At 44.3% G+C, this 21,965-nt stretch overlaps 1 protein-coding gene across 1 annotated transcript in view; it reads left to right on the forward strand.

The window, feature by feature from the left end:
• LOC120066495 (filamin-C-like) overlaps positions 1–21,965 on the forward strand; it is a 40,795-nt gene that overhangs the window by 14,409 nt on the left and 4,421 nt on the right. The window contains exons 9-38 of the mRNA XM_039017908.1: positions 138–264; positions 459–595; positions 799–992; positions 1,656–1,913; positions 2,153–2,276; positions 2,572–2,732; positions 2,917–3,298; positions 3,614–3,876; positions 4,116–4,394; positions 4,659–4,977; positions 8,544–8,717; positions 9,830–9,992; positions 10,527–10,687; positions 10,918–11,085; positions 11,278–11,401; positions 11,840–11,996; positions 12,460–12,649; positions 12,738–13,006; positions 13,881–13,977; positions 14,157–14,297; positions 14,537–14,665; positions 14,828–15,001; positions 15,464–15,625; positions 15,833–16,036; positions 16,452–16,604; positions 17,262–17,384; positions 18,263–18,526; positions 18,808–19,080; positions 19,398–19,535; positions 21,388–21,503. Of these exons, the coding sequence (XP_038873836.1) occupies positions 138–264; positions 459–595; positions 799–992; positions 1,656–1,913; positions 2,153–2,276; positions 2,572–2,732; positions 2,917–3,298; positions 3,614–3,876; positions 4,116–4,394; positions 4,659–4,977; positions 8,544–8,717; positions 9,830–9,992; positions 10,527–10,687; positions 10,918–11,085; positions 11,278–11,401; positions 11,840–11,996; positions 12,460–12,649; positions 12,738–13,006; positions 13,881–13,977; positions 14,157–14,297; positions 14,537–14,665; positions 14,828–15,001; positions 15,464–15,625; positions 15,833–16,036; positions 16,452–16,604; positions 17,262–17,384; positions 18,263–18,526; positions 18,808–19,080; positions 19,398–19,535; positions 21,388–21,503 (5,624 nt within the window). The remainder of the gene's footprint in view (positions 1–137; positions 265–458; positions 596–798; positions 993–1,655; positions 1,914–2,152; positions 2,277–2,571; positions 2,733–2,916; positions 3,299–3,613; positions 3,877–4,115; positions 4,395–4,658; positions 4,978–8,543; positions 8,718–9,829; positions 9,993–10,526; positions 10,688–10,917; positions 11,086–11,277; positions 11,402–11,839; positions 11,997–12,459; positions 12,650–12,737; positions 13,007–13,880; positions 13,978–14,156; positions 14,298–14,536; positions 14,666–14,827; positions 15,002–15,463; positions 15,626–15,832; positions 16,037–16,451; positions 16,605–17,261; positions 17,385–18,262; positions 18,527–18,807; positions 19,081–19,397; positions 19,536–21,387; positions 21,504–21,965) is intronic.

A 21,965-nucleotide genomic window follows, 5' to 3' on the forward strand; every position in this document is an offset into this window, starting at 1 on the left:
TCAGAGGCTGTATCAGAGGCTGAATCAGAGGCTGTATCAGAGGCTGAATCAGAGGCTGTATCAGAGGCTGTATCAGAGGCTGTATCAGAGGCTACAACAAGGTCCTGTTAATAATCGTACTGTGCTTCTCCTCTCAGGTGGAGCAGAGGCACCAGTGAAAGTTAAGGATATTGGTGATGGTGTCTATGAGTGTGAATATCTCCCTGTCCAGACTGGTAAATACACAGTTAACATCAGCTGGGGAGGACAACTCATCCCACGCAGGTGAGCATTATATTATCCACCAACCAGCCCCTGACTCAGTTTAACACAGACAACTTCATACAATACTACTTAGGATTTCTGGTAGTTTTTATCTACCTTAGCACTGATCTGGAATCAGGGTAAGACTATTTGCTAAATGTAAGTGTATACTACGGTTTTATCTTGATTAAAAGTTGTGTCTGTGTCTCCCTCAGTCCCTTCGAAGTGGAGGTGAGTGAGGAGGTTGGCCCTCAGAAGGTGAGAGCTTGGGGCCCCGGCCTGTTGACCGGCCAGGTGGGCAAGTCAGCTGACTTCGTGGTCGAGGCCATCGGCACCGAAGTAGGAACTCTGGGTAAGTCAGGACAAGATGGCCCTGGGGCATTGTGGGTAATGTAGTTGAACCAGTAGAGTAATGGATTAGGTACACTGCTTCTTCTCTGAAGACACCAGTTCAGTTGGTATTCTTACAGGTGTACAAGGGGACATTAACTGGATGCCTCTTGACTGATTAGGAGACTAAAGTCTAAAGTTCTTCATACGCCCTCCTCTCTCTAGGTTTCTCCATCGAGGGTCCGTCCCAGGCTAAGATAGAATGTGACGATAAGGGTGACGGCTCCTGCGATGTCCGCTATTGGCCCACTGAGCCAGGTGACTACGCCGTCCATGTTGTCTGTGATGACGAAGACATCAAGGACAGCCCCTTCATGGCCCACATCCTGCCTGCAGCCAATGACTGCTTCCCTGAGAAGGTTAGCTCCACCCACCACTCCAGCTAGCTCCGCTTTTACAGGAGTGGTAGTCTTCATAAAACACGAAAACACACTGATGTGCACACACATAAACACACACAAAAACACAAACTAACACATAAACAAACAAACAAACTAACACAAACAAACAAATAAACTAACACATAAACAAACAAACAAACTAACACAAACAAACAAATAAACTAACACATAAACAAACAAACTAACACATAAACAAACAAACTAACACATAAACAAACAATTAAACTAACACTAAAACAAACAAACAAACTAACACATAAACAAACAAATAAACAAACAAATAAACTAACACTTAAACAAACAAACTAACACATAAACAAACAAACTAACACATAAACAAACAAACAAACAAACTAACACATAAACAAACAAACAAACAAACTAACACATAAACAAACAAATAAACAAACAAATAAACTAACACTTAAACAAACAAACTAACACATAAACAAACAAATAAACTAACACATAAACAAACAAACAAACTAACACAAACAAACAAATAAACAAACAAATAAACTAACACATAAACAAACAAACAAACTAACACATAAACAAACAAATAAACTAACACATACATATAAATACATAATAAAAAATCAGAATATGTCTCATCTGCAGGTGAAAGCTTTCGGTCCAGGTCTGGCGCCCACTGGGGTCATTGTAAACAAACCGGCAGAGTTCACCATCGATGCCCGCGAGGCTGGCAACGGCCACCTCAAGATCTACGCCCAGGATACAGAGGGCGTCACCATCGACATTAAGATCACTGACAAGGGAGACGGCACCTTTCTGTGTGTGTACGTCCCCACCAAGCCCATCAAACACACCATCATCATCACCTGGGGAGACGTCAACGTGCCCAACAGCCCCTTCAGGGTGAGTAGGACCAACTCACTGGGGTTCGAACCCAGATCTCCTGGGCATTACCAGACTTCATTAGCCTGCTGAGTTAAAGGCATTAGGTCAGGGACGGGGAGTCTTCAGGTCTCAGACAGACGAGGCAGTTACGTAAGCTCAGCCACTCTACTCTTTCTTACACTCCACTAGAAATGGATAAGACCACTTTAGGTAGCAACCATAGTGCTGTGTGTCAAGTACTGTGTCTGTGTGTATAGGTGATTGTCGGAGAGGGCTGCCACCCAGCCAAGGTCAAGGTGTATGGTCCAGGAGTGGAAAAGACAGGACTCAAGGCCAACGAGCCCACCTACTTCACTGTGGACTGTGCCGAGGCTGGACAAGGTACGTGTGTCTGAATAGGAAATACTACTCAAAAGGTTCTTCAGCTTGTTCCTGTAGAAGAACCCTGCAGGGTTCCAGGTAGAAGCTTTTCACCCTGTTAGAACCCAATTCAAAGCATTTCTTCCATAGAGAACGCAGTTGACCATTGTCTTGCACTTGTTCTTGCTAATACCGACCTAACTTTAGTGCCTGCAGCTGTAGAAGATCAGAAATGTATGGCTACTATGGCTACAGTATTATGAGATTTCTTCATATACAGATATAAAATGAATGTTTATCCACTGACCTCCCACAGGAGACATTAGCATCGGGATCAAGTGTGCTCCAGGAGTGGTGGGTCCAGCTGAGGCTGACATCGACTTTGACATCATCAAGAACGACAATGACACCTTCACTGTCAAGTACACTCCCCCTGGCGCAGGGAAATACACCATCATGGTGCTGTTCGCTGAGCAGGTAAAACTACATTACCCAGAATCCTTCAGTTGAGGGTTACTGTTACTATGTGGCTTAGCATTACAGCTATAATAATACTTATAACTTCTAAGGATGACCCTAATAGCACAGAAGTTAGATCTGTGTTCAAGTTTTTTATTAAAAAGTTGACAGCAACAAAACTATTCCCATATTTGTTTTCCAGGAAATCCCCATCAGTCCATTCAGAATTAAGGTTGATCCTTCCCATGATGCTGGCAAAGTGAGGGCTGAGGGCCCAGGACTCAACAAGACAGGCGTGGAGGTGGGCACTCCGACCCACTTCACCATCTTTACCAAGGGAGCAGGCAAGGCCAAGCCTGAGGTCCAGTTCACAGCAGCAGGCCTGAAGGGGGAAGCTGTGAGGGACTTTGAGATCATCGACAACCATGACTACTCTTACACCGTCAAGTACACCGCCGTTCAACAGGGTCAGATGATCATCTCCGTCACCCATGGAGGGGACCCCATTCCCAAGAGCCCCTTCAATATTACTGTGGCTCCTCCTATAGATCTGGGAAAGGTCAAGGTTACAGGACTCGACACCAGTAAGTTCTCAACTTTGTACACAATATAAAGTAATGTTGAAGGGACCCACTTCTTGAATTCAGCTCTGCTTTGGTTCTCTTCTCATCAATGACTGCCTGGAGAAGTCAATTGTAAATATTGAATCAAAATTGTGCTGTGACATGTACAGAAGTACATTTTTGATTGCCTTGTCTGAGACTGGACAGCTGTAAACATGTTTTGTTGTTGGCGGTTGATTTACATGTGACCGTGTGGTGGTTGGTGGTTGATTTACATGTGACCATGTGGTGGTTGGTGGTTGATTTAAATGTGTCCGTGTGGTGGTTGTCTTATAGAAGTAGAAGTGGGCAAGGACCAGGAGTTTTCCATCAACACCAAGGGAGCTGGTGGGCAGGGCGAGGTAGCCGTCAAGATGACCTCACCCTCCGGCCGACCAATCCCCTGCAAGCTGGAGTCAGACGCGGCCAATGGCGCCCACTCTGTGAAGTATATCCCCCCAGAGGAGGGGCCTTACAAGGTGGACGTCAGCTACGATGGGAACCCCGTCCCTGGATCCCCCTTCGCAGTGGAGGGAGTGATGCCTGCTGACCCCTCAAAGGTAAAATATAAAAGTCTATAAAATCAGCACTATTACTTTCGCTGAGTGGGTAACACTTCATTTGAAGGATACCTACATAAGAACTTCATAAAACATTCATAACCCATGCATAACACAGTCATAAGCAGTACGTGAGCATACATGCTTATGTCAGCAACCAGACGGCTGTACTGAAGCTTCGCAGTCCAACGGTTCTGACGTTATGAGGCGCACTAATTTCCAATTCCTCTCTCCCTCAGGTACGCGCTTATGGCCCAGGCCTGAAGGGAGGCATTGTGGGTAAACCAGCTCCATTCGCCATCGACACCAAAGGAGCGGGCGCCGGTGGGCTGGGCCTGACGGTGGAGGGGCCTTGCGAGGCTAAGATTGAGTGCCAGGACAACGGAGACGGAACCTGCTCAGTTTCCTACTTGCCCACTGAGGCTGGAGAGTACGCCATCAACATCCTGTTTGGAGAGCAGCACATCCCTGGGTCTCCCTTCAAGGCAGCTGTGAAGCCATGTCTCGACCCCAGCAAGGTACACCTCCTATATGCCTAGTTGTTGATTTATTGATAGGCCTGTTTGTTGTGTATGATTTACAGATACACTGTCCGTGTATTTAGGATCATTATATGCTTTATATCTTAAAGTGTTGTAGGACATCAAATCTGAGATAGTATGTGTGTTTCTGCGTAAGTACAAAGAAGTTCAAATAAACCTTAACTTAAACCTAAACCTGAACCTAAACCCGGACATAAACCTAAGCCTGAACCTTAAGCTAAACCAAACCTAACCCTACAGGTAACAGCCAGTGGGCCAGGCCTAGAGAAGGCCAAGACAGGTGAACCAGCCTACTTCACAGTGGACTGCACCAGTGCTGGAGAGGCTGAACTCACCATTGAGATCGTCTCTGAGTCCGGGGCTCAGGCCGAGGTCCACATCCAAAAGACTGCAGATGGGACCTTCTCTGTCACCTACATCCCACCCTTCCACGGCACACACACCATTACCATCAAGTACGGGGGTCATGTTGTACCCAAGTTCCCCGCGGTCATCCAGGTGGAGCCGGCTGTGGACACCAGCGGTGTGCAGGTCTATGGACCAGGGGTGGAGCCCAGAGGTAAGGAGGAGGGAGTGGTTCTTCTGTTGATGCATATTACAGTAGTCTATAGCAAAGACTACTATAGCTATAGCTAAAGCAAAATGCTACTACAGATAAAGACTACTATAGCTATAGCTAAAGCAAAATGCTACTACAGATAAAGACTACTATAGCTATAGCTAAAGCAAAATGCTACTACAGATAAAAACTACTATAGCTATAGCTAAAGCAAAATGCTACTACAGATACAGACTACTATAGCTATAGCTAAAGCAAAATGCTACTACAGATAAAGACTACTATAGCTATAGCTAAAGCAAAATGCTACTACAGATAAAAACTACTATAGCTATAGCTAAAGCAAAATGCTACTACAGATAAAGACTACTATAGCTATAGCTAAAGCAAAACGCTACTACAGATACAGACTACTATAGCTATAGCTAAAGCAAAATGCTACTACAGATAAAGACTACTATAGCTATAGCTAAAGCAAAATGCTACTACAGATAAAGACTACTATAGCTATAGCTAAAGCGAAATGCTACTACAGATAAAGACTACTACAGCTATAGCTAAAGCAAAATGCTACTACAGATAAAGACTACTATAGCTATAGCTAAAGCAAAATGCTACTACAGATAAAGACTACTATAGCTATAGCTAAAGCAAAATGCTACTACAGATAAAAACTACTATAGCTATAGCTAAAGCAAAATGCTACTACAGATAAAGACTACTATAGCTATAGCTAAAGCAAAACGCTACTACAGATACAGACTACTATAGCTATAGCTAAAGCAAAATGCTACTACAGATAAAGACTACTATAGCTATAGCTAAAGCAAAATGCTACTACAGATAAAGACTACTATAGCTATAGCTAAAGCAAAATGCTACTACAGATAAAAACTACTATAGCTATAGCTAAAGCAAAATGCTACTACAGATAAAGACTACTATAGCTATAGCTAAAGCAAAATGCTACTACAGATAAAGACTACTATAGCTATAGCTAAAGCAAAATGCTACTACAGATAAAGACTACTATAGCTATAGCTAAAGCAAAATGCTACTACAGATAAAGACTACTATAGCTATAGCTAAAGCAAAATGCTACTACAGATAAAGACTACTATAGCTATAGCTAAAGCAAAATGCTACTACAGATAAAGACTACTATAGCTATAGCTAAAGCAAAATGCTACTACAGATAAAGACTACTATAGCTATAGCTAAAGCAAAATGCTACTACAGATAAAGACTACTATAGCTATAGCTAAAGCAAAATGCTACTACAGATAAAAACTACTATAGCTATAGCTAAAGCAAAATGCTAGTACAGATAAAGACTACTATAGCTATAGCTAAAGCAAAATGCTACTACAGATAAAGACTACTATAGCTATAGCTAAAGCAAAATGCTACTACAGATAAAAACTACTATAGCTATAGCTAAAGCAAAATGCTACTACAGATAAAGACTACTATAGCTATAGCTAAAGCAAAATGCTACTACAGATAAAGACTACTATAGCTATAGCTAAAGCAAAATGCTACTACAGATAAAAACTACTATAGCTATAGCTAAAGCAAAATGCTACTACAGATAAAAACTACTATAGCTATAGCTAAAGCAAAATGCTACTACAGATAAAGACTACTATAGCTATAGCTAAAGCAAAATGCTACTACAGATAAAGACTACTATAGCTATAGCTAAAGCAAAATGCTACTACAGATAAAGACTACTATACCAGGGGTATTTAACCGGGGGTCCCCGGAAATATATAAAGCATTTATTTTATTTCATGAATATCGCTAGCAACAACAGAATAAACACATCTTCTAATGATGTCAACTTTATTTCTCAACTCAATTACACTCACTGGAGTATCTGACATGGGCTTTGAATGGGCTACCAGTCAATGGGCTACCAGTCAATAGGCTACCAGTCAACAGGCTACCAGTCAACAGGCTACCAGTCAATAGGCTACCAGTCAATAGTCTACCATTCAATAGGCTACCAGTCAATAGGCTACCAGTCAACGGGCTACCAGTCAACGGGCTACCAGTCAATGGGCTACCAGTCAATAGGCTACCAGTCAATGGGCTACCAGTCAATAGGCTACCAGTCAATGGGTTACCAGTCAATAGGCTACCAGTCAATAGGCTACCAGTCAATAGGCTACCAGTCAATAGACTACCAGTCAATAGGCTACCAGTCAATAGGCTACCAGTCAATGGGCTACCAGTCAATAGACTACCAGTCAATAGGCTACCAGTCAATAGGCTACCAGTCAATAGACTACCAGTCAATAGACTACCAGTCAGTAGGCTACCAGTCAATAGGCTACCAGTCAATGGGCTACCAGTCAATAGACTACCAGTCAATGGGCTACCAGTCAATAGGCTACCAGTCAATAGGCTACCAGTCAATAGACTACAAGTCAATAGACTACCATTCAATAGGCTACCAGTCAATGGGCTACCAGTCAACAGGCTACCAGTCAGTAGGCTACCAGTCAAAAGGCTACCAGTCAATAGACTTACCAGTCAATAGGCTACCAGTCAATAGACTACCAGTCAATGGACTACCAGTCAATAGTCTACCAGTCAATAGACTACCAGTCAATGGGCTACCAGTCAATGGGCTACCAGTGTGGCAGTGTTGCTGGTAAGGTTTCTCAACTTGGACATACATTTTTGCCAACACATGGCTAACCTTCGTTTAACCAGCTAAACAGCTGCTCTTAGTGAAAATGTGTTTGGATGTTAGAGTTTACACATCCTCTTCCAATTATAATGTGTGGAGGTTAAAAAAAAGTTACGAAATATCTACCAAATCTATTCATTTTAAAATGTTGATTACTTCTCCTTGACATTATCACCTAATGATGAGACAAGACGTTAAATATATTTTGTTTGCTAACCTATATGGGGGTCCCTGGGCAAGAGAAGACCCCTGTAGTATACTATAGCTAAAGGCTAAGGTTACTATAGCTAAAGGCTAAGGTTACTATAGCTAAAGGCTAAGGTTACTATAGCTAAAGGCTAAGGTTACTATAGCTAAAGGCCAAGGTTACTATAGCTAAAGGCCAAGGTTACTATAGCTAAAGGCTAAGGTTACTATAGCTAAAGGCCAAGGTTACTATAGCTAAAGGCCAAGGTTACTATAGCTAAAGGCTAAGGTTACTATAGCTAAAGGCTAAGGTTACTATAGCTTAAGGCTAAGGTTACTATAGCTTAAGGCTAAGGTTACTATAGCTTAAGGCTAAGGTTACTATAGCTAAAGGCTAAGGTTACTATAGCTAAAGGCTAAGGTTACTATAGCTTAAGGCCAAGGTTACTATAGCTTAAGGCTAAGGTTACTATAGCTTAAGGCTAAGGTTACTATAGCTAAAGGCTAAGGTTACTATAGCTAAAGGCCAAGGTTACTATAGCTAAAGGCCAAGGTTACTATAGCTAAAGGCCAAGGTTACTATAGCTAAAGGCTAAGGTTACTATAATTCACTTGCAAAGACTACTACATGCTAACAATTACAGTAGCTAACCATTCTCCCTACGGTCATCCGTGTTTATAGGAGTCCTCAAGGAGGTCACCACCCACTTCATCGTGGACGCCCGTAAAACGACCAAGATTGGCGGTGACCACGTGAAAGCACGCATCATCAACCCTTCAGGCGCCAACACAGACGCCTACATCACAGACAAGGGAGACGGAACCTACAGAGTGGAGTATACCGCCTTTGAGGACGGTAAGAAATAACCACCAAGTGGAAGACATGAACTGTTAGCCTCCTTGTTGTTATTCTATTACAGTAATTTCAACATTGTTGATAATGTTAGTGAATAGATTCTAGAACAGAGAGAGAAAGGATTCCAACTAATTTCACTCCAGTAGGGGAAATGTAGCTATACAAACCTTAGAGGAAGTAGCTGAAGATGGAATAGAGGGTTTTAGTTGACAAACCCAACAGGTGTTGGAGGATCCATTTGAGACTAGATAGAGAGAGAACAGGGTATAAATACTGAATGAGGCAGAGGAGAAGTGGTCTGAGTGAAGGGGAGAAAGAGAGAGTCACAGGGAGAGAGAGCAGAGAAAGAGAGAGAGAGATAGAGCAGAAAGAGAGAGAAGAGAGAGAGAGCAGAAAGAGAGCAGAGAAAGAGAGAGCAGAAAGAGAGAGAGAGCAGAAAGAGAGAGAGAGTAGAGAAAGAGAGACAGCAGAAAGAGAGCAGAGAAAGAGAGAGAGAGCAGAGAAAGAGAGCAGAGAAAGAGAGAGAAGAGAGAGAGAGCAGAAAGAGAGAGAGCAGAGAGAGTGAGAGAGAGCAGAGAGAGAGAGAGCAGAGAGAGAGAGCGAAAAAGATCAGAGAGCGAGAGAGACCAGAGAGAGAGCAAGATAGCAGAGAGAGAGAGAGAGAGAGCAGAGAGCGAGAGAGACCAGAGAGAGAGAGCAAGATAGCAGAGAGAGAGAGAGCAGAAAGAGAGAGATAGCATACAAAGCTCTCTGACTCTGACCCTGTCAATTACAGCACTGGCCCCAGGGAATCAGAGATACACTGAGAGTCCTGTAAAGTAAATGGTGTTACGGTATAACACATGATCAACAGAAGTGTTCTTGTTGTGTAGTCAAGATGATTATCGTGTTACCGTACCCCCAAGTCTCATTCATCATCTGAACGAATGTTAGGAAGGTTCACTCATTTCAGAAAGGTTCTGAAAAGCATCTTAGATAGATATAACTTCATTGCCTTGCATAGTAAAGCAAGCGGGGCCATTATACAAAATCCTGTGAAAATCCTGTGTATCTGTCTGTACTAAAGAGCAGACAATGAGAGATACTGAAATCCTCTCTGTGGTCTGTTCCAGGTATGCACCTGATTGAGGTGTTGTACGATGACGTGGCGGTCCCTAAGAGTCCGTTCAGGGTGTCTGTGGTGGAGGGCTGTGACCCCACCCGGGTCAGGGCCTACGGGCCAGGCCTGGAGGGAGGACTTATCAACAAACCCAACTGCTTCACCGTCGAGACCAGGTATAATATAATAAAACCCAATGGGACCGCAGCCCGTATCATTCACAAATCCAATAGAATAACATTTAAATGTTGTACTTGTTGTTTGTGATCATGATCGTCGTCTTCATTTGTTGTTGTTTTACTTCAGTTTAAGTCCGTTTAAATCAGTGCACTGATTGTTATTCGTCTGCTAAATTACTAAAATGAAAAAAATATTATAAACTGGGTGGTTCGAGCCCTGAATCCTGATTGGCTGACAGCCGTGGTATATCAGACTGTATACCACGGATATGACAAAACATTTATTTTTACTACTCTAATTACATCGGTAACCAGTTTATATTCGCAATAAGGCACCTCGGGGGTTTGTGGTATATAGACAATATACCACCTTAGCCATGGTATATTGGCCATATACCACACCTCCTCGGGCCTTATTGGTTAAAGAACTCCTCTATTAGTAAGAAATCCTTCATAACAGCGTCTCTCCTTGGAAAGCAGTGTAACAGATGTCAAATGTCTGTTAAAGTGGGTGATGGGTGTGTTCTCTAGGGGTGCTGGTACCGGAGGCCTGGGCCTGACCATCGAGGGAGCCTCTGAGGCTAAGATGACCTGTAAAGACAACAAAGATGGCAGCTGCAGCGTAGAATACGTTCCCTTCACACCTGGAGAGTACGACGTCAACATCAACTTCGGAGGACACCCCATTCCAGGTAATGTGTCATACACACACTGGGTGGTGGGTAGCCTAGATGTTACAGAAGTGGGCCAGCAATCGAAGGATCACCGGTTTGAATCCCAGGTCTGATTGGGAAACATTCTGTTTGGGGATTGAGTTGGCAACCGGAGGGTTTGCTAGAAGCAGAATCATAATGGTACATCTGTCCTCCCACTGTAAACGCTGACGGTGTCTCTGTCTGTGTCTCTGTCTGTGTCCTTGCAGGCAGTCCGTTCCGGGTGCCAGTGAAGGACGTGGTGGACCCTAGTAAGGTGAAGTGTTCAGGTCCAGGGCTGGGGGATGGAGTCAGAGCCCACGTACCTCAGGCCTTTACTGTGGACGCTACCCAGGCTGGAAAGGCAAAAGTGGAAGTACAGCTAACAGGACCATCAGGTGAGAGGAAAGAAACACACACGCACGCACGCACACACACACACACACACACACACACACACACACACACACACACACACACACACACACACACACACACACACACACACACACACACACACACAAGCTCACACAAACACACTTACATATTTGCATACACACACTTATTTGAATGTCATTTGTTGTCCATAGGTTCTGCTGAGCCTGTTGCTGTGAAGAACAACGGTGATGGCACACACACGGTCAACTACACCCCAGCTCAGGACGGCCCTTACACTGTGTCTGTCAAATACGGAGATCAGGAGGTCCCTCGCAGGTGAGACAGGCTGGCCACGAGATTCAACAGAAACCCTTTAAAACACTGTAATACACATATTGACTTTTCTGTATAGAAATGTCATACATTTTCAATAGGATCATCACATGCTTTCTTCTCTCTTATTTCTCTCAAATCATTTCAATTCAATTTAAGGGATTTACTGGCATTGGGAAACATATGTTAACATTGCCAAAGCAAGTGAAGTAGATAATCAACAGAAGTGAAATAAACAATACAACTGAACAGTAAACAATACACTCACAGAAGTTCCAAAATAATAAAGACATTTCTCTCTCTCTCATTCTCTCTCACTATCTCTCTCTCTCTCTCTCTCTGTCATTCTCTCTCACTATCTCTATCTCTCTCTCACTCTATCTCTCTTGTGCTCTCTCACTATATCTATCTCTCTCTCTCTCTTTCTCTCTCCATCCACAGTCCATTCAAGGTGAGGTCCCAGCCTGGTCATGATGCCAGTAAGGTGCGTGCCAGCGGGCCAGGTCTGGATAAATCAGGTGTGGCCGCCAGTCTACCAGTGGAGTTCACCATCGATGCGCGCGACGCAGGAGAGGGACTGCTCACTGTACAGATACTGGTGAGTACATCAACTTCCTCCACACACAGGAAATACACTATCTTCTAGAACCTGAAAGGGTTCTTCAGCTTTCCCCATAGGAGAAGCCTTTGAAGAACCCTATTTGGTTCCAGGTAGAACCCTTTTGAGTTTCATGTAGAACCCTTTCCACAGAGGAAAACTCCAAAAGAGTTCTACCTGGAACAAAAAAAGGTTTTACCTGGAACCAAAAAGGGTTCTCCTATGGGGACAGCCAAAGAACCCGTTTGGAACCCTTTTTTTCAAAGAGTGTAGAGTAGTATTTAATGTCTCAGGAGGTCAGACAATGGCAACACCAGGGTTATGGGTTTAATTTCCTCACGGGCTACATAATACTGAATATATGTGTCAATGTCAGTGTTGACGGTTCTGTAATTCCCTTTTTTGTTATATAAAAGGTTCTGCTGAATAGAAATACTAATATGACATCTTCTGACCTGCATAGGATCCTGAGGGCAAGCCAAAGAAGGCCACTATCCATGACAACAGAGATGGGACGTACACAGTGTCCTACGTACCAGACTCCACCGGCCCCTACACCATCACCATCAAGTATGGAGGAGATGAGATCCCCTACTCCCCCTACCGCATCTCAGCTCTGCCCACTGGAGACGCCAGCAAGTGTCTGCTTACTGGTACGTCTTGTCCTCCGTTCACTAGGCGACAAAGCCAAATTTGAGATGTTTTTCAGTAGTTTGATTCTTTCTCTCACTTAATTTCCAGTGTCTATCGGAGGCCGTGCCCTGGCGTCGGGTCTGACCAAGATGCAGGCGCACGAAGAGACCATCGTCTCCGTTGACGCAAAGGCTGCAGGGAAGGGCAAGGTGACCTGTTCGGTGACGACCCCAGCGGGGGTGGAGCTAGACATGGACGTTCAGGAGAATCGTGACGGAACCTACGACATCTACTACACGGCTCCGGAACCTGGGAAATACGTAATCACCATCCGGTTCGGGGGACAACACATCCCCAAGAGCCCCTTCCATGTAACGGTGAGTACTGCTGGGGGATAGTACTGTCAACATGGCGTTGAAGTTACATTTGTATGTTGAATGGATATAGCTTGATATAATCACTAATACATGAATGCTGGTATGTAACTATCTACCAGGGTTAGGGTTGGTTCTATTTGAATTCCAACTCTGTATAAAGTGGTTGAATGAAGCTGAATTGACTCCAGCCTGAAGTCTGCACATTGCATCAAAGTGTAAAGGGGGTTTTCACGTAAACAAAACAGAAGAGCAGTTGCTTATAGAGTCAATTATAAATCAAATGAGTTTAATACAAGTTGCAACAAGGAGACAAATCCAGCAGAGAAGCAGAGAAAATGTTGTAACTGGCCTCCTCAGAGAAGGCCCTTATCGACAGACAACTGTTCTGTCAACGTCACTAAATCTAGTTGGAAACTCCAAATAAGGCCAAGTAGACCTTAGCCACGTATGACATCAGCACTTCAACAGGTCAAAGGTCTGTTTAAGAAGTAAAAGGATCATCATTCGTCAGTTACGACAGACTAATTATAGACTAACAGGTGAAAGCGACTTACCCAAACATGGCATTAAATGTGATGTTAACATGGAGTTAACCATGTATTTTAGTACCATGTTATCTCAGGTTTCCCCTCCCAGGGAATTACCCCTGTCAGCGTCTCCCTGCTCATACCAAATAGATGTATTACACATCATTAATAATCAATACAACAGTAGATAACAGAATTAAATACCGGACAATAATGAATCAAATCATTTCCCATTACAAGTAGTTACTGTAAAATAGTTGAATGTTTGCAGCTACAGCTAGAAATACAGTAAGTACTTACAGTAGATTCAGTATTCTGACTGTATTTCTCTCTTTTCCCCCCAATAGGCCACCAAGGAGCCTGTTGTCCCTAGCGATGGCATGGATCAGTTCAGACCTCTTAACCTGGTCATCCCGTTCACCGTTCAGCAGGGACCGATCACGGGTACATGGACTTTATTCTGTACTGACAATCAATAGCACACACACACACACACACACACACACACACACACACACACACACACACACACACACACACACACACACACACACACACACACACACACACACACACACACACACACACACACTCTCATGAAATATAATTTGTATCTTTCCCAGGTGAGGTGCGTATGCCCTCCGGTAAGACGGCTCGTCCCCACATCACAGACAACAAGGATGGGACCATCACAGTCAAGTTCAATCCTACTGAGAAGGGTCTGCATGAGATGGACATCAAGTATGAAGGAAACCACATCCCAGGTAGTACTCATAACCAGAGGAAACACCTCGTCGTAGCCTTTCTTCAAACTAAACCAGGGCTCAATGCATGCAGTTATGCGCAATTAAGAGACTTTCTTATTTTTATATTTGTATATGTATATATTTTTTTTACCTCAGGTGTATCAACAGGCATATTTACATAGTATATTACATTTGAAATAAACATTGATGAAGTATTTTCTGATGGCCCATCCCTCCATGATCTCTCTCCCCTACAGGAAGTCCCCTCCAGTTCTATGTCGATGCTATAAACAGTGGTCTGGTGACAGCGTATGGGCCTGGGTTGTGTCATGGCACCGTCAACAAACCCGCCACCTTTACTGTCGTCACCAAGAACGCTGGAGAAGGTACTACTTTTTCTTATTGTTCTACAAGGATGATGCTCTATATTCACAATAATAGCTAAATAAAAATAATTGTTATGGCTGAGGAATAGGTTTGAATTGTTAGAGGAAAATGTAGAATTCAGGCTGAACAGAAACTAACCCCTCTCTCTCCCTCTCCCCCAGGTGGTCTGTCACTGGCTGTGGAAGGTCCCTCTAAGGCAGAGATCAGCTGTAAAGACAATAAGGACGGTACCTGTACTGTGTCCTACCTGCCCACCTCACCAGGAGACTACAACATCATCGTCAAGTTTGACAACAAGCACATCCCTGGCAGTCCCTTCACTGCTAAGATCACTGGTGAGTGTAATACAGTGGACTGAAATAACGGGACACAGTGTTAGGTTGGAGAAGAGCCTCGTATGACCTCTTGGAATTTGACAGATCATAGGATCATGTAAATTCATCCAAATACAACAGCTACCATTCAGAGCACAGTGGGTGAACGCCATTGAAATGGTTGATCAATTGTGTATTATAAGGTTTGTAATGGTCAGTAAACAGTTATTACATTTTTATTTCATTTAACCAGGCAAGTCAGTTCAGAACAAATTCCAATGACGGCCTACCAGGGAACAGTGGGTTAGCTGCCTTGTTCAGGGGCAGAACAACAGATTTTTACCTTGTCAGCTCGGGGATTCGATCCAGCAACCTTTCAGTTCCTGGCCCAATTCTCTAACAACTAGGATACCTGCCGAACCTCTCTCTCTCTCTCTCTCATAATGGTTTACTAAATGTTTTATTTCCCCTCTCTGTGTCCAGGTGATGACTCTATCAGGACGTCCCTGCTCAACGTGGGAACAGCAGCAGATCTATCCCTGAAGATCACAGAGTCTGACCTGAGCCTGCTGACAGCTAGCATCAGAGCTCCATCAGGAAACGAGGAGCCCTGTCTGCTCAAGAGATTGCCCAACAGACACATTGGTGAGACACTAGCCTGGCCTGAGAAGTACAAAGATGTTTGGGCCATTGGAGAATTGTAGAATACATGGTTTGGTTGCCTTAGCCTACTCTGAAGTAGCTTGGATGCAAACTGAATTATTCCATTTCACTATTTCAGTCTGGCCATCTCGAGTTGTTTTAATTTCTCCCCAGATGATTCACACCTGTCTTCCATTCCTCTGTCCGCAGGTATCTCCTTTACCCCTAAGGAGGTGGGAGAGCACGAGGTGAGCGTGAAGAAGGCCGGTAAGCACGTGACCAACAGCCCCTTCAAGATCCAGGTTGGCCAGTCGGAGATTGGCGAGGCCAGCCGGGTCAAGGCCTTCGGTAAAGGACTGGTGGAGGCACACACCTTTGAAATGGCGGAGTTCTTTGTGGACACTAGGAATGCAGGTAAGACTAGGAACATGGTTTATTTGGATGTCTTTTAGCCCACCATGAGGCCTTATTCCACTGATACTAGGTCAAGATAAAATGCTCTTTCTCCTGTCTTACCATACCTTACCTCTGTCTCTCTCTCTCTGTCTCTCTTACTATCTCTTGCTCTCTCGCACTCTCCAATGTCTCTCAACTCCCTCTCTCTCTTCAATCTCTCTCTCTTTCTCTCTCATCTCTCTCTCTCTTCAATCTCTCTCTCTTTCTCTCTCATCTCTCTCGCCCTCTCCAATCTCTCTCTTTCTCTCTCATCTCCCTCTCTCTCTCTTTCTCTCTCATCTCCCTCTCTCTCTTCAATCTCTCTCTTTCTTCTCCATCTCTCTCTTCCTCTCTCTCTCCATCCCTCACCCCTTCCCTCCCTTCTTTCTCTCAGGTTATGGTGGTCTGGGATTGTCTATCGAGGGTCCGAGTAAAGTGGATATAAACTGTGAGGATGTGGAGGATGGGACTTGCAGAGTCAGTTACTGCCCCACAGAGCCAGGCAACTACATTATCAACATCAAGTTTTCTGATAAGCACATCCCTGGTTAGTAGCTTTACTGTCTCTATATGGAAATATGACCGTATCAGTAAATTAACTTGGTTTACGTGAGGTTGTATTACATTATAGAACAACATTGTCACTCACTGTTACCTGTGAATTTATTTTCTGCACGATTGAGAGGGCTATTCCGGTTTAAGACCTCTCTCATTGGCTGATACACTACTCCCTGACCTCTCTGATTGGCTGTTGCTGGTACTCTCTGATAGGGTTGGGCCGTATCCAAATGTTCATACCGTCATATTGTTTCTGTACCATACCGGGGTATACAGTTTTATACCGGAAGTGCACACAAGGGGTGCTATTTGTTTTTGACGCGAAAAACGATTTAGGCAACAGGGATCTTGATCCAGGAAGGGATTGAATGTCTCTGCTGTAACCAAGAAGCTTGGTCTTGACATCTAGACACTTAGCTAGCAAGTTAGCCAACCACTTGCATAGCTGGAGCCCTGAGCTGATATCATTTGACACATCTTATATTTCTTATAGTTTTCCTTAAATTAACTTAACGCACCCCCACAGACACCGTATTTATCATTATTGAAAATCATACCGTCGGTATTTCGAAATACCCCCGTATTACGGTATAAACGCCCAAGTCTACTCTCTGACCTCTGATTGGCTGCTCCTCTGCTCCTACAGGAAGTCCTTTCACAGTGAAGGTAACAGGAGAAGGAAGGATGAAGGAGAGCATCACCAGGAAGAGAACAGCCCCCTCCATCGCCTCTGTCGGCAGCGCCTGTGGCCTCAACCTGAAAATCCCTGGTGAGCACAGCCTAAACATGATCACACTGTGATATTACAGTCATGGTGCTGTCATGGTACTGTCATGGTACTGTCATGGTACTGTCATGGTACTGTCATGGTACTGTCATGGTACTGTCATGATACTGTCATGGTACTGTCATGGTGCTGTCATGGTACTGTCATGGTACTGTCATGGAGCTGAAGTAACCCACATTGCTGTGTTGATATCATCTATAGAATGACAGCAATGGTGGTTGTTAATCCTATCAACTTTCGATCAACTTCGATACAGCTAAGAGTTAGCTAGCTTCTTCCATACAGCTACGAGTCAGCTAGCTTCTTCCATACAGCTACGAGTTAGCTAGCTTCTTCCATACAGCTACGAGTTAGCTAGCTTCTTCCATACAGCTACGAGTTAGCTAGCTTCTTCCATACAGCTATGAGTTAGCTAGCTTCTTCCATACAGCTATGAGTTAGCTAGCTTCTTCTATACAGCTATGAGTTAGCTAGCTTCTTCCATACAGCTACGAGTTAGCTAGCTTCTTCCATACAGCTACGAGTTAGCTAGCTTCTTCCATACAGCTGCGAGTTAGCTAGCTTCTTTCATACAGCTACGAGTTAGCTAGCTTCTTCCATACAGCTACGAGTTAGCTAGCTTCTTTCATACAGCTATGAATTAGCTAGCTTCTTCCATACAGCTATGAGTTAGCTAGCTTCTTCTATACAGCTACGAGTTAGCTAGCTTCTTCCATACAGCTACGAGTTAGCTAGCTTCTTTCATACAGCTACAAGCTAGCTAGCTTAAAAGCTAAGTTAGCTAGCATGAGTCTTCAAGTATTGCTTGTGTCAAAGACTAAACCAAACACTTACCCTCCCTGCTCTCTCTCCACCAATAGGAAACTGGTTCCAGATGGTGTCAGCCCAGGAGAGGATGACTCGCACGTTCACACGCAGCAGCCACACGTACACGCGCACAGAGCGCACGGAGATCAGCAAGATGAGGGGCGGAGAGACGAAGAGGGAGGTGAGGGTAGAGGAGAGCACCCAGATGGGAGGAGCAGGAGGAGGCAGTCCCTTCAGAGATGTGTTTGGGGACTTCCTGGGCAGAGAGAGTCTGGCTAGCTTCGCTGGTATACCCGCTACAGCCACACCAACACCTGGTGAGAATGAATGAAGAAATAATACGACTAACACTTCTCTGTTGCACTTGTTCTTCTTTACTCTCAATATCACTGATCTTGGTACAGTAGCAGCTCGTTTCTAGAAGGTTTTACTTTACAATGGTCATGATCGATATAGGGTTGTTTTACTTACTTTAGTTGAATGTATGGATTGTAAGTCGCTCTGGATAAGAGTAAAAATGTAGGATTGTAGATGAAAAACAACACGCCTTCCAGCCAGTCTGACACCTCTCTTCCCCCTCCCCTCCTCCCTCCCCTAGGTGAGACAGTTACCCAGGGTAGTATGACAGCCCAGGTGACCAGCCCCGGGGGTAAAACAGAACAGGCAGAGATCGTAGATGGCGGGGATAGCACCTACAGCGTCCGCTTCGTACCCCAGGAGATGGGAGCCCACACGGTCAACGTGAAGTACAGCGGGCAGCATGTCCCCGGAAGTCCCTTCCAGTTCACTGTTGGGCCCATGGGAGAAGGAGGGTCCCACAAGGTCCGGGCCGGAGGCACTGGGTTGGAGAGAGGAGTGGCAGGAGCACCAAGTAAGTAGTTTGACCTGACCGCCTGTGTCTCGCTGGAAACACCCACCAGTTAATTGATGTACTTGTCTTTTCCTTTAGTTTTACCAACAGTCATTTTGCAGATAGCAGCTATTTTGAAGAATGTTTAACTTTCAATAAGTGATTTTTTCCCCCCTTGCTTTAGTTGAATGTGTTATCTACTTTAGTTGAACCAGGTTTTAACACGTCTGTGTGTCTCCTCTCTCTCCCTTTTCCCTTTCCCTCTCTCTCTCTCTCCCTCCCCTTTCCCCCCCCCCCCCTCTCTCTCTCTCTCCCTCCCCCTCTGTTACTCTCCGTAGCTGAGTTCAGTATCTGGACGCGTGAGGCTGGTGCAGGAGGTCTGTCCATCGCAGTAGAGGGGCCCAGTAAGGCTGAGATCTCATTTGAAGACAGGAAGGATGGATCCTGTGGGGTGGCCTACATCGTTCAGGAGCCAGGTGAGATAGTACCCCCCGTAGCCCCGTAGCCCCATCTAACCATATCTAGCCCCATCTGTCTCTCCCTCCCTTGCTCTCTCATCTCTCTCTCTCTGTCATCTCGCTCTGTCATCTAGCCCCATCTAACCCCATCTAACTCCAAGGACCAATTGTTATTTACAGTGGCTTTCGAAAGTATTCACCCCCCTTGCCATTTTTCCTATTTTGTTGCCTTACAGCCTGAAAACACAACAAGCCTACCACTTTGAAGATGCAAAATATGTTTTCTTGTAAAAAAAACAGAACTTGAGCGTGCATAACTATTCCCCCCCCCCAAAGTCAATACTTTGTAGATCCACATTTTTCAGAAATGACAGCTGCATGTCTCTTGGGGTATCTCTATAAGCTTGGCACATCTAGCCACTGGGATTTTTGCTCATTCTTCAAGGCAAAACTGCTCCAGCTCCTTCAAGTTGGACGGGTTCCGCTGGTGTACAGCAATCTTTAAGTCATACCACAAATTCTCAATTGGATTGAGGCCTTTGACTAGGCCATTCCAAGACATTTAAATGTTCAACTTAAACCACTAGTGTTGCTTTAGCAGTATGCTTAGGGTCATTGTCCTGCTGGAAGGTGAACCTCCGTCCCAGTCTCAAATCTCTGGAAGACTGAAACAGGTTTCCCTCAAGAATTTCCCAGTATTTAGCTCCATCCATCATTCCTTCAATTCTGACCAGTTTCCCAGTCCCTGCTGATGAAAAACATCCCCACAGCATGATGCTGCCACCCCCATGCTTCACTGTGGGGATGGGTATTCTCGGGGAGGTGTTGGGTTTGAGAGGTGAGAGGTGTTGGGTTTGCGCCAGACATAGCGTTTTCCTTGATGGCCAAAACGCTCAATTTTAGTCTCATCAGACCAGAGTACCTTCTTCCATATGTTTGGGGAGTTTCCCACGTGCCTTTTGTCGAACACCAAACGTGTTTGCTTATTTTTTTCTTTAAGCAATGGCTTTTTTCTGGCCACTCTTCCGTAAAGCCCAGCTCTGTAGAGTGTACGGCTTAAAGTGGTCCTATGGACAGATACTCCAATCTCCGCTGTGGAGCTTTGCAGCTCCTTCAGGGTTATCTTTGGTCTCTTTGTTGTCTCTCTGATTAAGGCCCTCCTTGCCTGGTCTGTGAGTTTTGGTGGGCGGCCCTCTCTTGGCAGGTTTGTTGTGGTGCCATATTCTTTAAATTTTTTAATAATGGATTTATTGGTGCTCCGTGGGATGTTCAAAGTTACGGATATTTTTTTATAACCCAACCCTGATCTGTACTTCTCCACAACTTTGTCCCTGACCTGTTTGGAGAGCTCCTTGGTCTTCATGGTGCCCCTTGCTTAGTGGTGTTGCAGACTCTGGGGCCTTTCAGAACAGGTGTATATATACTGAGCTGACAGATCATGTGACAGATCATGTGACACTTAGATTGCACACAGGTGGACTTTATTTAACTAATTATGTGACTTCTGAAGGTAATTGGTTGCACCAGATCTTATTTAGGGGCTTCATAGTAAAGGGGGTGAATACATCATATGCACACACCACTATTCCTTTTCATTTTTTAAAATATTTTTGGGGGAAAGTTATTTTTTCTTCATTTCATTTCACCAATTTGGACTATTTTGTGAATGTCCATTACATGAAATCCAAATAAAAATTAATTCAAATTACAGGTTGTAATGCAACAAAATAGGAAAAACGGCAAAGGGGGATGAATACTTTTGCAAGGCACTGTACACCATGTCTATCTCCTTCCCTACTCCTACATGAGAATCATCTGATCGTTATTCTGGTATCTAACCGCTGGTTCCTCTCTGTGTTTGTGTCCTCAGGTGACTATGAAGTGTCTATCAAGTTCAACAACGAGCACATCCCCGACAGCCCCTTCATCGTTCCCATAGCAACGCTGTCTGACGAGGCACGCAGACTCACTGTCACCAGCCTGCAGGTAGGAACACACACACACACACACACACACACACACACACACACACACACACACACACACACACACACACACACACACACACACACACACACACACACACACACACAGGAATACACTGAATGACGTCTTTGTTAGAACACTCCTCACAAGGCCATCATTTGTGACCGGCTACAGGATCTGAGGCATTTGACGCCAGTTCCTACTTCACAGTAGCGCCGTTTAAATGACTTTAAAAAATGTTTTATGTTAATGCTTTTTTGAACATGTGAACTTTCATGTGCCTTAATTACAAAGTGGTGTGGGATCTGTTAATGTGTATTCAAAATATAAATGATCAGACTAGTTTAGCCAAGGAGAAAAAGCATTGGGCTATATAAAGACAAGATCCTTCCTGACTAGTCATGATTGGCTGAGATGGACATGAGATGAGTCCTGATTGGTCTGTCATGTCACATGCTTCTG

The sequence above is a fragment of the Salvelinus namaycush genome, chromosome 21 (assembly GCF_016432855.1).
Source record: "Salvelinus namaycush isolate Seneca chromosome 21, SaNama_1.0, whole genome shotgun sequence".
NCBI classification, from domain to species: Eukaryota; Metazoa; Chordata; class Actinopteri; order Salmoniformes; family Salmonidae; genus Salvelinus; species Salvelinus namaycush.